The following is an 18,970-nucleotide window of genomic DNA, read 5'->3' on the forward strand; positions in this document are numbered from 1 at the left end:
AACTAAGTTTATCAATACAAGTCTAATGTTATTAATTTTATTTTAGTTCTCTTCAGAGCCTTTAAAATGTATCAAAATCTATTTGTACAAGATAGTTTTCACTTTTATTAAAAATTACAAAGTTTCAATAAACTTTATCTTGGCGATGGGGATTTTATCTGTTGTTAATTCAAAGAAATCGAAAAAAAGTATGTGTTAATGTAAATTCGAAAAGATCTATAAATGCGTTTCTATTAAAATATAATGTCCTTGGCTTTGAAGCATGCTCAAATACAAAGTTTATATGTAGTTGATATGCAGTTGTATTGTGACTACTGGTGGAGTGCTTTTGCATACAAAGATTATATGCAGTTTTACCAAACTACAGGTGAAGAACTTTATTTATAAATTTATTTATATGTTAATTATAAAGAGTTATTTATTATTAATTATAAAGAATTATATAGAGTTAACATTAGAGTTTTTTATAAAAGTAAATTTATATTGCAAAACTAGCTAAACTACTATGTTCCATGTAATTCTATGAACTCTGAAGATGTTACTTTAAAATTTTAAGACTGATTAAGAGTACATCAAAATTTTTCATTACTTAACTCTAATAAAACATCATTCTTTAAACACTTCGTGAAAATTTAAAAAAAGTTTGGCAGGATATTTTAACTTATATTAAGTTTTATAATTAGACAACAATTGGATTTAATAACCTATTTGAAAATAGGACAATATTATTTTATATTAGGACGACAATGGGATATTAATAATCTATTTGAAATTTTAACAAAAGAAGTAATATTTATTTGTTTTTCTACTGAACAGTTCTTTTGTACAGTTACATAAAAGCTTTGATATTACAAGCTAGCAAAAAGTATCAAATATTTTTATATCTTTATACAAGAGGTATTCACAAAAGTTAAAAAAAAGCACACTTGATTTTATTAGTAATACCAAAAATTACATAATGAAATTATTCAAATCATTTGAAAACAAAGAATACATTTTATTTAAATTACATAATGAAAATATTCAAATCATTTGAATAATTTTTCTAGATTTTTTTTATCTTTCAGGAGTATCTAATGTAAAATAAATTGATAGCATAATAAAGTTTATTGCTTTATTTAATATTATTTACCATCAGTTGCTATTAGCAGGTAAACATTTTTGTACCAATTATAGAATACAATAACCAATTTTTTGTTCAGTTAACAGCCATATATCAAGAAATATGTGTTTTATATGTATTGATTCTTGAAATTGAAATAAACTATAACATGAATTTGTATGTTTTCAATCTTTCTTTTTTCTACCTTTTTACACTTAGTTCTTCATAAAGGTGTGATAAGTTAAGAGTTATTCTTTTGGCAATCAAATCACTATATCAAAACACACTTGCAGACATCACAAAGTCATAGACTTTTGCTTTTATATATATATATATATATATATATATATATATATATATATATATATATATATATATATATATATATGTATGTATATATGTATGTATATATATATATATATATATATATATATATATATATATATATATATATATATATATGTATATATATATATGTATATATATATATATGTATATATATATATATATATATATATATATATATATATATATATATATATGTATATTTATACTTTTTTTGTTAAAAATCCGACAAATATATATGTTTTATATGCGACAATGTCTTCGTATCTCCGATTGCTAAAATACCAACGATTAATATAATCCAAATCAGCTCTTGCATGCAGTTGCTTTTAATTTAAGAGTATTGCAAATTGCCTGGGCTAGCTATAACAACCAATAAGCAATATTCTCAAACTTAAAATGTTTTAGTAAGTTATATAATTGTGATTATATATAGGAGTAATTAGTGTAAAGTTCTGAAATAAAATCGGAGAATTTTTAAAAATATTTTCTCGCTAAATGATTGGATAAATGTGAAATAAATCATACTAAGTTATTAATATTCTATTGATATTATGATAAATTATGTAAATATTAATATTCTATTGATATTAGGTAAATTATGTAGCTGCTATGAAAAAACAGTTATAAAAATCTATCGTATGAAGTCATATTATAGTCAAGTTTCACTATCTGGTTTATATTTTGTTACAATGGTTTTCAATGGAAAAAAAACCACTTTTTTTAATCTTTGTTATTAAAAAGATATTATAAAAATCACGGGTGTTTTGAGTTGCAAAGTTTTGTAAAAGTATAAGTACTATATTGTACAAAATTTGTTAGAAAAATCATACTTTTTTTGTTATTATTATTCGATTTTTCATGCGATTATTCATTTTAATGAAATCGAATGATCTGATGGTCCATTCTGCTACTTGCAGATCAGCGATACAGCTAAGCTCATGAGCCATTTGGTCAAGAGTACTACGGTGAGGAATGTAAAAAAAAACAGCATCTAATCAATGTCCAATTTTGTTCGAAAGGAATGAAATGTTGCTTGATGGGACATTAGATAATAACATGCTGTAAGTTATCATCCTTATTTGTAATGGATAAGTTTTATCATCATCTGAAAACTTGTACTATTTATATTGCTGTCCTCCATTTCGGTCGTATCATTTTTTAAGTTAGTAATAATATTTTTATTTGTTCTAATAAAAGCTTGTTTTAAAGTTACGATTTTAAACTTTTCTCTCTCTCTCTCTCTGTAACTTTTGTTGTCATTTTTGTAGCAATAAGATTGCAAGTTTGTTCTGTAATAACAAGTTTGCAATTTACTTTTCACTATTGATTTATAAGTAGTGTGTTCAGAAGTTGCTCTAACTGAAGAACACGCAACATTATTAAGAGTAATACACGAGGAAGATGGCAATGAAAAAGTCATTGTTGATGGTATTTGGTATGCAAAAGGCTGATTGCAAAACGCAACAAAACTTACATTTTGTCTTTTAAAATACCTTGACCACTTTTTTTTTACTGCATACATTACACTTTAATGTTGTGTTAGGCAACTGTTAGAGTCAAAATACTCATTAACTTGTAAAAAGTTTTGTTAAATACCTTATCATTGTGAGCATAAGGAAAAAGTACTTTCCTGTTCTTACACATTAGGCCTGTTCCTGATGTTAATATATTGTTAACAGTAAATATATTTCTTGAAGTCTCCGCAAAATATCTTTTTAATAAATTATTTTTTGAACCCATTATATCTTAAAAGTTAAAAAATATTTTACAATTATTAAAATGCTGGCTTTGTTGACCGTTGACGTAATTAACTTTAAATAACAAAAAATGTAATACGCACATTATATCGATATATAGTTTGCGTATTTTCGGATATTTCTGTAACTGTTGAATTAAGTTAGTGTTAGAACACTGACTGTACTCAAAAATATAGCGATCTCTTCCACCTCGTCAACATATTGCTTTTTCGACGAATTCATATCAATGATAATATATTGCATCACAGGGATAGAAAGGGTTAAAAAACTTAATAATTTATAAGTATACCACAAAAAAAATTTTATTGAAGTGTAAAATATCTAATTTTTATATTTTTTGTATATGCCTTATTTTAATATGGTGTTGAGTTTAATTATAAAAGAACATAATTAGTGTAAAACAATTCCATAACAATGTACAGCAAAGGAAAGTTCACTTAGAAGCCATTAGTTATTGAAATATGAAACATTTTTATTAAGGTTGTCAGTTTTATTCATTTGCAAATTTTTACCAAATTGAACTTTAGTTATTGAATTGTGATGAAATTAAAATCTAGTAAAGTTAAATCTAGTAAAGTGTTCTAAATCTAGTTAAGTTAAATCTAGTAAAGTTAAATCTAGTAAAATCTAGTAAAGTTAAAATTAAAATCTAGTAAAGTAAAAAAAAAAAAAAAAAAGAAACAATATGCAAATAATAAAGATAAATATATCTTTATTATTTGCATATTGTTTCAATAACTTTACTAGAAATAATAGGTAATATACAAAATGTAACCACATTTAAGGTGTAATGATAAAAGAACTAGTAAAAATATCTCATAAACATCTAAAGGTTGCTTTGGTTTAACCATAAAATAAATTAACAAAGCTAAACTGAACTTATTTAAGCTAAAGAGCACTTGAGCTTTATGAGTTACAACTACTATGGTATTTGTGCGTTTGTGAATACATTTTAAGCAATTTCCCTTTTAATTTAGCATTAGCATGTTTTTTAAATATTTAAAAAATTAAATTAAAAAACAACAACATGAAAAACAAAATATAATATATGTACAATAATTATATGAAAACTAACCATTGAAACGATGAGTTTTTTTAAATATGATATAAGAATATAAAGACTATAAAAAACATAGCAAAATGATCATACAATTTTCCTATTGAAAAAAAACATAGCAAAATGATCATACAATTTTCCTATTGAAAAAAAACATAGCAAAATGATCATACAATTTTCCTATTGAAAAAAAACATAGCAAAATGATCATACAATTTTCCTATTGAAAAAAAACATAGCAAAATGATCATACAATTTTCCTATTGAAAAAAAACATAGCAAAATGATCATACAATTTTCCTATTGAAAAAAAACATAGCAAAATGATCATACAATTTTCCTATTGAAAAAAAACATAGCAAAATGATCATACAATTTTCCTATTGAAAAAAACTACTACTTTAAGGATACAAAAAATGTGTCTATCAAATTTATCAATTAATTTTATGAAATGTTTTCAATTTTTCTTAAATTACTAATAATATGAGCTAACTACTTATTTAAAAACAATCTTCCCTTTCACAACGTTTTAAATTTCAAGTTCTTCCCTTTTACAACGTTTCAACTTTCAAATTCTTCTCTATCACAACGTTTCAAGTTTCAAACTCTTCAAACTCTTATATTCGCATAAGTATGCGCATACTTTTTTTCAATTTTAAATCATTAAACTTTTTTCAATTTTAAATCAATATTAAAAAAATCGATTAAAATTAGCAAACTTCTTTTTCCGAGCTGTAATATCTCTTCCTCTTGATGAATCTGAAGCTTTTAAGGATTTGATCAAAACACTAAATCCGTCGTATGCATCATCAATACCGTGCGCGAAAACGCTGTCAGGTTTTCTTCTAGATAAAAAGTACGCAGAATCCTCCGCTAAATTGGAAAGAATTATCAAATCATCTGAAAATTTAACGCTCGTCAGTGATGGCTGGACGAATATTGGTGGCAATCATATAGTAAACTTTTGTATCAAGGCACCAAATACAAAACCGTATTTCTATATTTTAATCAACACATCGAGCATAATTCAAAACGCTGCAGCTGTTGCCATCATTGAAGTAGTCGAGGCTCTCGGTCCACAAAAGCTTAGAAGCATAATCACTGACAACGCTCCAGTAATGAAAGCTACATGGAAATTAATCGAAGAGAAATTTCCACACATCTCGACGTATGGCTGTGCAGCACACGGTACGAATCTTCTCGTTAAGGACATTTTGATTACTGCTGAAAGTTCAAAGACCATCAAAGAAGCTGAAAAGTCATCAAGTTTGTGAAAAATCATCACATTGTTAAAGCACAGTTTGACAAAAAGAGAATTGCAGTAAATATTCCTCGCTCACTCACAATGCCTGTTTTGACTCGATAGCTTTATTTCAATGAACGACCTTTATATGGCAAAGTATGTTTTGATTCAATTTGCGGATGAAGAAAATGCATCTTTGAAAGAAATTGCTCCAAAAACAAATTCGGCTGGTGTTTTGACGCTAATTAAATCAAGTGTTTTCTGAGTTTGGCAAGACTTGTGAAAGATATCGAACATCCTTCTAACATCATGAGAAGACTTGAAAATTATGATGCTCCTTTATCTTTGGTGTACTATTATTTTGGTAAAATGTACAGGAAATTTGCAAATAAGGAAATTATTCAGGAAATGGTTATCAAGCGCTTAGATTTCTTATCACCTCAAATATGGGAATTGCCTAAATCCTGACACCGAAATATGCTGCAGAAAGATTCTATTTTGGTGAGGATAAGACTGACATAATCAATTCAATTTCAGAAGCCTCCAAAACATTTTCAACAATTGCTGAGACAGTTGAAAATGAATTAATTGAACTTGTTTGAGAAATGAGGTTGAAACTAAATTCCAGTGAGCAAATCCAGGTTTCGGGTTTTTTATAAAATCCTGACCCGAATATAATAAGTGCTTGAAAATCGAATTCGTTTTTAATAGTGATAAGTTATAACAAATTTTGCTATAATATATTAAAAATAATTATTTAGTATAATAAACATATTAAATTATGTATCTATCGAAAATTATTATAAGAAAATGAGTATAAACGGTTTTAATAAATTTATATAATTCGGGTCAGGATTTTATAAAAAACGCGAAGCCTGGATTTGCTCACTGGAATTTAGTTTCAACCTCATTTCTTGAACAAATTCAATTCAGTTTCCACCAAGAAATGACAGAAAAAAGAAGAGACAACTTTTAAATAAAAAAGCGCAAAATTTTTAAATAAAAGCGCAAAGAATTATTGAAACATTGTTAGTTGTGAGAAAGATCCAGCAGTCTTTGAAGTTGCAAAATCTATTGTTGAAATGATTAGTTCGTCAGCAACAGCAGATAAAACTTGGTCAATTATGTTTATTCATTCACGTATGAGAAATCGCTTGACGAACAAACGCGTAAAAAAAATTATTTTTCATATATAACAATAGTGTTTTGTTGGATACAAACGACAAAAGTACAAAAACAGAAAATCAAATGAAAAATTACTTCCTTTAATTTAAAGTCGCCTGCGTTTGATTTAAAAAACATTTTCTTTTTATTTGACAATATTTAATTAATTTCACATACCATTCATTCAAAAAAATTTTGATTAGTATTTTGACTACAAAAAAAGTAGACTCAAACTTTTTAGTCATAATTTATTGACACAATAAAATATTTAAAAATTTTTTACAGAATGATATATAACTTTTTATAATATTTATTGGTATCGTGTATGAAAAAAAATAAATACATATTAATTTCACAAAAGACTCTATACATATCAATAAATTACATAGGAAAAGAACAATTTAAATATACCAAAATACTTATATATTATCGAAATCGCTGTACTTTCTCGACTGTCTTTCATTAGCTCTTGAGCGTTCCCGTCGATAACTGTTATCTAAAGAATAAAATAACTTGATATAAGAATTTAATTTAAAAGAAAGTATCGCACAACAAAAATCCGTATATCTGAGGTAAAGTTTTGAATCGAGCTCATATGCGTTTATTGGCAATGTAATCCCAGAGATTATTTTTTAAATGGTATATTTTAAATTTTATTTGCCGTGAGTACGAAAAGTTTAATGAAAGACAATAAAGACAACAAAAAGCATTTTTTTTTTTAAAAAATTAAAAATAAGAAAAACTTAAAAAACATAACTTAAATTTTCTGTCGGAAATGATAAATCGAAAATAAAGAGGATACAGAAATAGTTTAACAATATTTTAAGTTCTTTAACCTTTTTTACTCTTAAAATAATTTATACCTTCAATAGCACGTGGTTGATGAGCTCTGTCATATCTCTCACGATGATCAGCTATTGCATCTCTTCCGCTGTAAGAACGTGCTTTTTGATGCCACTCTCTATGAAAAGCATCTTTTTCTTCTATAATTAAAAAATGTTTAAATTGCAGTAACTCCGTTATTTTAGTTTATTAATTACTAAATAAAAAAAATTTTAAAAACAAACTTTTATAATTTATTTCTTTTTTAAAAATTTAACAAATGCTGGGAGTAAAAACCCACTTAAAAAAATTCTTGGCATGCTACACAATTCACCTGTCTTGATGGTTTTTTGAACTGGTTATCAGCATTAGTACAGATTTTTAGTTTAATAATTTATTAATAAAAATAGTTTTTCTCAGCTTGTTGTGCTTATTTTAATTTTTTTTTTTGCTTTGCTCTGCTTAGCTTTGGTTATTTTAGTTCCAATTAGTTTCTTTGCTTTTCAATTATTTTCTTTTGCAATTTCATGATTGGTTTGTTTTGTTAAGGCTATCTTCCATTTTGTTCATTATTTCACAATATATTTTTTCTAAATTTTTGTTATAAAAAACAATAACAACAACAACAAGAATAAAAAAAACTTGCTCTTTATCACATTTTCTTATTCAAGCATTCGTGGCATTTTCTTGAAAATTGTAAAACGAATTTAGTACTTAAGCGTTTGTTTTTTTTTCAAATTTTATTATAGTATATTTTCACTTCTGTTTTATTAAAATGATTGATCGTATTTTTTTCAACATATATCTTTCTGCTATTATCTAGACTACTTCACATATTTCTTTTGTACTTTGTGAGTAAAAATGTTATTGATTTTTAAACTTATAAAAATTTCACTGAAATAAATACAAGTGACAGTAATTATTTGAAATAGCTTTTGTAATTTAAACTTGAATCTTGTTGCTGTTGATACTGCGAAGCATTTTCAAATATTTTTATATTTTACTTCTAAGTTATTGAATTATTACATGAATTTTATTTTCAAAAAGTTTTTAAATAAAATATTTTTTTTAAATGTTAATAAAAGAATTCTTAATTAATTTGTTTGAAAAAGTATAGTCAGTCTTCTCTGTTTAGCAAGTCTTTTCGCGCTCGCCCACACGCATAAATAAGCGCTTGCCAAAAAAAATGATAGCGTTTTATTTTAATTGCGACAAAACTTTTTTGTTCTTTGTTTAACTTTTATGAAAAAAGGTCGTTTTTTTTTACCGGTTCTTTTTAACTAATTTATCTAGTATTTATTCAAAGCATTATTTTATTTCAATTAAAATAGCAGAAAGAAAGAAAAAAAATTTTTTATTCGCGCAGGCTAACTTAAAAATGACCATCCTGCCAGTGCTTTTTCGTGCGCTGGAATTAAATTTTAAACGGAGAAGACAGTATAGCATATCGACCCTTTTGAAATATGTATAATAAATAAAACTTGGGTTCTCCACAACTATACTTATTTAATAAGCTATTTAGGAATGATTAAGACAATTTAACAGTACCAAACCGACATTATAAAAAAACATATTGGTTAAATACAAATATTTAACGTAGTATTAAAAATCAAAGCTTTTAAAATGTGCAACAACTTAATTATTCTTACCTTCGTCCATGTTGACAAAGTCTTCTTTTTGTTCTCTATCTCCTGTACGACGATTGTTACTTCTCTCAATAATATGACCTCTATCATCTAGTTTAAAAAAAAAATCCTTAATTTAATTGATAAAAGCATTTATAATAAAAATTATTATTCTAAATTCATCTACTTTATATGCAAACAAATACATGAATTATACATATGTTCTACATTTTTCTTCATTGTTTTATGTTAATTACAATTCTACAATAGCGAACTTATTTAAGAATATTTATTTTAACTAATTATTTAGAAAAAGTTTAGTTGCCTATTCAAGCTTTAAAATGTTCTAACCCAGCCAGCACAAACACGTGTTTTTGGAATCTAAAATATATGACATCTAACTGTATTTACCTTTGAGACGAATAAAAATAGCTGTCTCAAGACGTCTAAAAGATGACTACTAATAGATGTCTTATATTTATCTGAATTTAGACATCTAAAAGTGTTAACATTTTAGATGTGAAGAAAAACGTCTAAAAGACGTGCTTGTGCCGGCTGGAAAGGGGCTTATTGAAATAACTAGATAAAATTTACCCTCCACCAAATGCTTAATTTGCAGTTAATGGCATTGATTATACCATTAAGTGCAGAAAATATTTCAGCAACTGATAGTATTTTCAATAAATTGCTTTATATCTTCCATAGTGATGTTTTTTGAGTCCTAGCCATTGCACAACAGTAGTAGATTAAAAGAAATTAACTCATAGTTAAGTTTTTTTCTTGACAATAAAACCATCTATTTTGTTTAAAAGACAAAACTTGGATTAAATTTTTAAATTTTACTTTTAAAAAAATCTATTTTCTTGCATCAGAATATTTAAATATTTTATCTATTACTCTAAAGGTTGTTTGATAGAATAGACAATTGTTATAACTTCTTTTGGTACTATAGAAACTATATATTTACATTTATATTTAAATACTTAATATTTATTTTTGATAGCAAAAGTTTGTGATATCTGAACTTTTATAAAGTTATTTTTTTGAATGTGATCTCTTTTTTATTACAGATTAGCTTGCAGTGGCTGGTGAATCTAAAAGTTGTTTGCTGCTAATAATTACAACAATTTTGTTGATATACTGGTAAATGGCAACACTCTTACTTGTGAATGGCACACTCTTGCTGGTGAATGGCAACACTCTTGCTGGTGAATGGCAACACTCTTGCTGGTGAATGGCAAAGGCTCTTACTGAGTTCCCTACTTTAATTTTTCTTAGATTATCCTTCACTAATGACCTTTCATGGGAACCATTTACACAGCCCAATGTATAATTACTAAGATGTATAATTACTATCTGCTAAGACTATGCTCACTATTCTGCTTGAGAAAAAAAATTCATGGGATTTTTTGACTAGGAACCTATTGTTATTTAGCTCAGAGTCCTTGTTGCCATTATGCATAAGGACTCCAAGTTAAAAATTCGATTGTTCCATTAGAGGCATCCATAAAGCATGTACGCAGTAAAAGTACTGATTTAGGACCCCCTCCCCAATTGTACGCACATGTATGCTGCTTTCAACAACCACTTTTTAGTGTACGCAAGCATTATTTATTACAAAATCTACCACCTTTTCCATAAATTTTTCAAAGGGTTGAAAACAAATTTTTTTTTTAATAAATTAGATATTATTCTTTTGCAGAACATAATATTGATTTTTAAAACTAGTGAAATTCAATGCTTTTGTTAATAAAAAAAGATATAGAACGAGAGATAATCAAACTGCGCACATACTCGCTAGTCTTTAACACCTCCTCTACCTTGTACGGATTCATACATTTTTAGGTAGTCTCACCTTCCCCCTACCCTAATCTAAAAGTCTTACCTTTTTCCCTAAACGTACTCCATAAGTCTCTTTACATTTTTGGAACTCCTGGATAACAAAAACAAGGAAGTAATATTTATTTTGCGCTTTCAAATCTGGAGTATCATTTGGGACTCCAGCTTCCTTGACATTTTATTTAGAAAAGTCACATAATTTTACTGTTCTTTCATGTTCAAAATAACCTTTTTTTAAAAATTAATCTAGTTTTCTTTACCTCACACATTAGTGCTTTAACATTATCTCCTATTTCATGCTTTTTTCAACCTTTTTTAAAAAATTAATCTAGTTTTCTTTACCTCCCACATTAGTGCTTTAACATTATCTCCTATTTCATGCTTTCCTGACTCATACAGTTGACATCTTTTTAAACCTTCTACCAACTACTTTCCTGTTCTTTAAATCAATTCTTTGCCTTCTGTTAAATTTTAACTTAAATAATGACTGCCTGTAGACATTTTGGGAGTGTAATTATTAAAAAAAAAATTAGTAGATGACTGTGTTTAAATGATCGACTTTAAAGACGTAAATTTTCTTAAATACTTTTTATGCAAGAAAAAAAAAAAGATAATAATTTAATAATAAATTTCTCAGAAATTTTAAAACATTTTAATACAAGAAAATAAGTTTAGAGTTGATTAAACTTAACAAAAAATTATTTATTAAAATATTATTAAAAATCTTTTCAGCTTTTTTGTAACTGTGTTTTCTTTTTTTATTTCTAAACCTATTATTTGGCTTATGCTTCTGTTGTTTGTTTTTTTGTTATAAAAATATCTGGTTTAATTAATGAATAGTGAGTTCACTGCAGAGGTTTTTTTAAATGATGCACAAGTACAGGTTTTCCCTTTTTAAAATTGTCATTGGTGAATATAATAAATGTTTTTGATGCGTTTGAGTAATACCACTGGTTTTATATGATTTAAAACTTTTCATAGTTTAAAAAAAAACTATTATTAAAAGCAACTTATCATTGAAATTCAACAATATTTATTTTTATTGACATCAAAGAGAAACACATTAATCAGACCAGATTTTTAAAAATACAAACAAGCTGGAACTTTCCTTCGTGTAAAACAATATATAATATAAAAAAAAATTAAAATAAGTGTTTTTTAGATTATTACCTGCATCTCAAATTAAATTTTTGTAACAATATTTTACCCTTCACTATGTTTTTGGTGAAAAAAAAAATTTTTTAGTCAACTTACGTATATGATGACCTATGGCCATTCGCTCGAGTCCAGTTTCTGAATTTTTTTCAGATTTCCTTGTTTGACGAATCTAAAATAAAACATTTAAAAATAATTTCATTTATAATTATTTGCAATTTAAATGTATTTACCAAAATACTTTTTATTAACTTTAAATCTTATAATTATTAGGGCCAAGTAACACTGACATTGATGAAATACCAATAAGCAAACTAATGTGTCAAGCCATATTATAACTTCTTTACCTTAACTTATTTGTATCTAGATTAGTGTATCATCATCAGAAGTTAATAAGAATCAAATATAGAACTGGACAGTTTTTTTCAGCTTTTTAACTATTATTCACTTATCATATCATAGTCAATTATCTCTTTAATCACCTTGAAGAATTCTTTTTAGCTTTTTTATTCTAATAACTTGAAACAGAGTTTTTGTGAGCCACTCTAATGTTTTTTTAAATATTTCTAAGATAAATTAAATGTTGGTTTATTTTTGTAAGTTTCAGTTTTTGCAAGAATTTGCAAAATAAAATTATTCAAATGTTTTAAAAACCGATTCATATTTAAAACTTTTTACTGAACTTTAAAATTTGAAAAAAATTCATAACTTTAAAAAAAAAAAAAAACTTACTCCACCAGGAGCTTGTTTAGTCTCTGATCTTGCTTCATAGTATTTGGGCTCGCTAACTCCATCATTAGAGTAAGAAATAAATTGAGAGGATGAGTAAGAGTGCACACCGTCAGTATTTTTTTGCATATCTTGCTAATATAAAAAAAAAAGAAGTACATAACTCTCTCTCTCTCTCTCTCTCTCTCTCTCTCTCTCTCTCTCTCTATATATATATATATATATATAAATATATATATATATATATATATATATATATATATATATATATATATATATATATATATATATATATATATATATATATATATATTAATTAGGGTGATGCATGAAGTGTACACAAAATTTTGTTGAAATACTGATGTCTCACCCTTTCATTTGGTTCCAAACATATAAATGAATAAAAATGTAAAATTATACGAAGATTGAAGCATATTTAGGGGTAGCTCAAAGACTTAGAAATCTGAAAATAATATCTGAAAACAATATACATTACATAATTTGGTTTGTTTTAATCATTAATATTTCAATATTTCATGCTGTTGTAGATTCATACACAAACAGTATTTTAACAACTTTATCAAGCAATATATAAATTAATTTTAATTTAGTATCTTTTGTTATAGTTTGCCTTCAGCTACTAAAATTGTTGTATTTTGTTGAATGTTTGTACAAATTTTCTTTACTTTTTAATATTCATACTTGTTTTTGCGTCTGTAGTGTACAAACAAACTCTAGCAAAGGTTGAATTTACACATTTATTCCACGATTTTAGACAAAAGACAGCACAAGGTAGACTGGTAGAGTGAGTGATAATAGGGGATAACGGGGAAAATAATTGGAAAACCTGAAAAGATTTGAATAAAATATATAGAAATATTCTTGAATGTTTTTCTGTTTTTTAAAGTGTATTAAAATTAGTTTGGAAAATAGACTAACACGAAGTGCAACTGAGATGTCCAACAAGTGATGCACTATTAGGTAGTAAATTGCCTTCAACTAAACAAGCTTTGTCTTGATTTTTTCACCAGCATGGGCAAGAAAAATGTACTATCCATGAAAGTGCTGTTTCTGTCGCACGAGAAGTTATGTTCTTTTGGGCCAAGGCAAGAATACCTGTCCGGGCCAAACACCATGTTATAAAGAAGATCTAAAAAATAGTTGACACTTACCAGAAGTTAAAGAACAAGAAGCGTTTCACTGAAACTCAAAAACAAAGTGAGTCTCACTTTAAGAATGAAATAGAAGAGTTATTTGATATAGCTCATGAGAACCCAATGAATATCATGATGATTGAAGAGGACAAGGAGATTTATGAATGCAAAGAGCAGGAAGACAAGGATGCATGCTTGCAGTTAATCAAAAATTGTTTAAAAAAGGAGAAAACAATAGCAGAAAGAAAAGCACAAATTGAACAACGTGCAGAAAGGGAAAAGATACGAAAAGAAAGTATTGGAAGAACTCCAATAATATTTCATAATACTAAGTAGAGTAGTTAACTACATTTTGAGAAACATCAGGAGAGTACTCCAATGAATTGACTTTCTCGGATTTAATATGTTTTAGTCATAGACTTTCAGTACTGTTATTAATTTCAAATTTGTTAATTAATATGATTAAATTAGTTTGATTAATATGTATTGTTAATGCAAAATATGTGGCCTGGCAGTGATATGATTTTTCAAAAAAAGTTCACAAAACCAGTTTCCGTGTAAAATTTCAAACCTATTGAGCTACCCCTAAATATCATTTTAAAAAGCTAAAAGTTTTTATTCACATTTTTTATATTATTTGTAACAATACTAGAAGGTGAGACTTTCATATTTTGAAATTTTATTTTTATGCATCACCCTAATATATATATATATATATATATATATATATATATATATATATATATATATATATATATATATATATATATATATATATATATATATATATATATATATATATATATATATATATAGTATGTATGTATGTATGTATGTATGTATGTATGTATGTATGTATGTATGTATGTATGTATGTATGTATGTATGTATGTATGTATGTATGTATGTATGTATGTATGTATGTATGTATGTATGTATGTATGTATGTATGCATGTATGTGCGTATGTACGTATGTGTGTGTGTGTATGTATGTATGTATGTATGTATGTATGTATGTATGTATGTATGTATGTATGTATGTATGTATGTATGTATGCATGTATGTGCGTATGTACGTATGTGTGTGTGTGTATGTATGTATGTATGTATGTATGTATGTATGTATGTATGTATGTATGTATGTATGTATGTATGTATGTATACTAAGCGACCAGGGCTATGGCCGGGGCCAGATTTGATAATACATAGCTGCAACCGGGGCCGGTTTTATGACCAGAGCTGCAATAATATTGATAGATCCTATAAAAATGTTATTTTTAATTAAAATTTATGATATGAGTTATAATTAAAAACAGTACTTTTATAGGATCTATCAATATTAAAGCAGCCCCAGTCATAAACCAGCTGGGGCTGCATTAAAATTGATAGACCCTATAAAATATTGTTTTTAAATAAAACTCATGTCATAAATTTTAATTAAAAATAACATTTTTATAGGATCTATCAATATTAATGCAGCCCTGATCATAAACCCAGCCCCGGCCATGTGTTATCAAACCTACCCCAGCCCTGGCCCCGGTCGCTTACTATGTATGTATGTATGTATGTATGTATGTATGTATGCATGCATGTATGTATGTATAGATGTATAATGAATCTTTAAATATACCAGTAAAACTGAGAAAAGAATTAGAAAAAAAGATATCTACCATCATACGCTCCATGTTTCCAAATATACCTCCAGACATCATCCCTCTGAAAGGATCCCTACTTTGAAGACTTTGTGGCCCACCAATCATAGGCATCATCCCAAAGGAACTACCAAAATTTGAAAACATTGAGTTATGCATTCGATTTATTTCTTCAAATGGTGATTGGCTAAAACCAATTAGTAGGCAAAAATTTACAAAATTGATTGATACACTACACAGGAATTTAGCAAATACACAATTTTAAGAAAGCAAAAAATTTCAAGCACTTTACATGCTAAAGTAACTGACTTTTTGATAATTGATAAAAGTTAAAAATTATGGCTTGAAAGTTGTCTATAATTACCATTCATACCACTCAACTACAATCAAAGGGTGCTATCCTTATATTGTTCTTATTATGCTACAATATCTAAAATTGCTGCACTGTCTCTGCAAAAGTCTAAACCTGCAAGTGTAACTTTTTTACAAAATACACATAATATGTTAAAAAATTAGGAAAACTAAACATGCATGCCACAAAGTTTTCGTTATTTTGGTTAAAATTTAATGAACATAAAAATAACCATCAAAAAAAAACTATAGCACATTTCTTCACAATCACACAAACATAAACACATTATTCAACCTGTGATATCAAATGCTATAAAGCGTTATATTATAATAAAATATGTCATATTTTATTATTATATTATTATTATTATTTTATTATTATTATATATATAAATATATATATATATATAAATATATATATATATATATATATAAATATATATATATATATAAATATAAATATATATATAAATATAAATATATATATATATACATACAACCCTCGGAATTAGGAAAATTGAGGTCGGCAATAATTTGCCGACCTCAATCTTTTAGAGGTCGGCATCAGGTCGGCAAAAATTATTTGATACAAAGGTCTAACCGTAAAACATAGAAACGAGGTCGGCAATTTTTTGCCGACCTTAAACACTTTCAGGTCGGCAGTTAGGTCGGCATTGCCGAATGCCGACCCTAATTCCGAGGGTTGTACATATATATATATATATATAAATAGATAAATATATATATATATAAATATATATATATATATAAATATATATATATATATATATAAATATATATATATATATAAATATATATATATATAAAAATATAAATATATATATATATATATATATATATAGTTCCAGGTAACAAAAGAAAAACTATTCAAACTAAGATGAGTAAAATATATTTATTAGATAAATTTTAACAAATATTTTAATTTTTTCTCTAACACACAAAGCCTTTCATAAAAAATCTTCAGCTGTATACGAGATTTACATAACTATAAAAACCTCTTCATATTGAACTTCCTATAAAATTTTTTTTAATAAAAACTATAATTAACAATAATATAGCAATAATAAGCATAACTTGATTCTTATTGGAAAGGAAATTTTAAAAGTAATGTGAAAATTACTTTACTGTTTATGTTCATTGTGTTATGTCCCTGTTTATGTAGGTGAGCTTTATAAATAAGAAGTAAATTCTCATTTGAGAGTTTCAACATTGGAAATAATTTAAAAAAAGGTTCATTTTTATGGCAATTGAAAATATCCTGATCAAATTTATCTGAACCAATACCTGTTCTGCATGTGTAGATTAGTTCTTAATCTTAGGTTATTAGTTTTACCAATGTATGTTGTTTTTCCATCACATACATTACATGATAGAAAATAAATATTTTAGGAATTACATGGAACTGAATTTTTAATGCTCCATACTTTACCAGATGATGTGGTAAAATGGTTAACGAACTAAAATGGTTAACAAAACTAAACTGAAGATACATAGCACATAACTTACAAGGTTTTGATATGCATTTTAAAACCTTGCATTCATCATTAATAAAAACTGGTTTCCTATTAAAACTTGATGTACTTATGTGTCTTAAAATACTTTTTGGTTGATGTTGTGATAGTACAATAGAAGTGTTTTCAAAAACTGATTTTAATTTATTGTCTAAAACAGACAGTATCATAATACCAAGTAGAGTAGTTAACAAGTTTTCAATATCAATATTTGCAAAATTTGAAGTTACATAAGGTATATTTTTTTATTTTCTCCTTTTTGAGGTGCTGGTCCCTGTAGTCTAGCTTTAAAAATTCCATTATTCATGATTTTTACTTGGTAATTGCATCGAACTAAAAATTGATTTAGTTGTTGAAGTCTGATTTCCATTTTTGTTGGATTAGACACAAAACAAATGATCCATTTAGCTAATGTAAAAGGTTTTTTTTTTTTTTGTATGTTTAGGGTGATGGTTATTGTAATTAAGATAATCATGGGAATCTTTAGGTTTATGTATATATTTGTGTATATATATATATATATATATATATATATATATATATATATATATATATATATATATATATATATATATATATATATATATGTAAATTATGTTAGTGTATTTTACAAATAGAGTGCTCAATGTTCTTAAAGAACAGAGCAATAATAAATTAGTAAAAAACACTTATCAAACTTTTATCTTCGACTTGAAGTTTCACCATTGCTGGATCATCAGGAAGAGTTCTCTGATGATCAATTGCTGGATCATCAGGAACTCTTCCTGTATATGTATGTGTGTATATATATATATATATATATATATATATATATATATATATATATATATATATATATATATATATATATATATATAAACAAAATAAGCAATATAAATCACTTTTTATATCACCTACAAAATAAAAATAAAAATATTTTGATTATATTACTATATTTAAAGAAATTTTATAGCATACTGACCTGAAAAAAGGATCATCGCGAAACAAAGAACTAGAAAACATCGCTGGTAATCAAATAAGACAAGTTCAGATATTTTGTTACTTTAAAATTATGTTTTTAAAATTTAAACAACTTGGTCGATTAGCGTTTTTAACCAGTATACTAGAAATTTCTGGATCGCGAATCATGAAATTTTAAAAACAACGTAAATTGGTAAACTGGATCGAGTATATGTATAAAAAGGTTTAAATGTTAGTTCCGGAAACGCAGTGCTTTTAAGTTTCTCGAAACCGGATTACTAGCCGGTTGCATATTTGCACCAGTTGCTCAGTTGCGTATGCATTAGGGTGTTTTATATTTTATCAATTTTTGAAATTAAACTTGCGAATCGATTTAAAAATTGACCATTTATATGAAAATAAGTTTGAGCAAAAAAAACATATATATATAATTTTTAGAGTCTCCGCCAGTTCGATTTTGGGCAAAAATGTTGGGTGTT

The 18,970-nt window shown here is 26.2% G+C and overlaps 1 protein-coding gene across 1 annotated transcript; it reads right to left on the reverse strand.

Moving 5' to 3' along the window:
• Nucleotides 1-6,904: 6,904 nt before the first annotated feature.
• LOC100198295 (myeloid leukemia factor 2) lies at nt 6,905-18,683 on the reverse strand. Its single transcript, XM_065799091.1, has 7 exons — nt 18,493-18,683; nt 15,667-15,835; nt 12,845-12,976; nt 12,212-12,284; nt 9,143-9,229; nt 7,535-7,654; nt 6,905-7,167 (listed from the first exon to the last, which is right to left on the reverse strand). Exons 1-7 carry the CDS (start codon nt 18,531-18,533, stop codon nt 7,091-7,093), a joined length of 699 nt encoding a protein of 232 aa, XP_065655163.1. The 5' UTR covers nt 18,534-18,683; the 3' UTR covers nt 6,905-7,090.
• Between the last annotated feature and the right edge of the window lie 287 nt (nt 18,684-18,970).

The sequence above is a fragment of the Hydra vulgaris genome, chromosome 06 (assembly GCF_038396675.1).
Source record: "Hydra vulgaris chromosome 06, alternate assembly HydraT2T_AEP".
NCBI classification, from domain to species: domain Eukaryota; kingdom Metazoa; phylum Cnidaria; class Hydrozoa; order Anthoathecata; family Hydridae; genus Hydra; species Hydra vulgaris.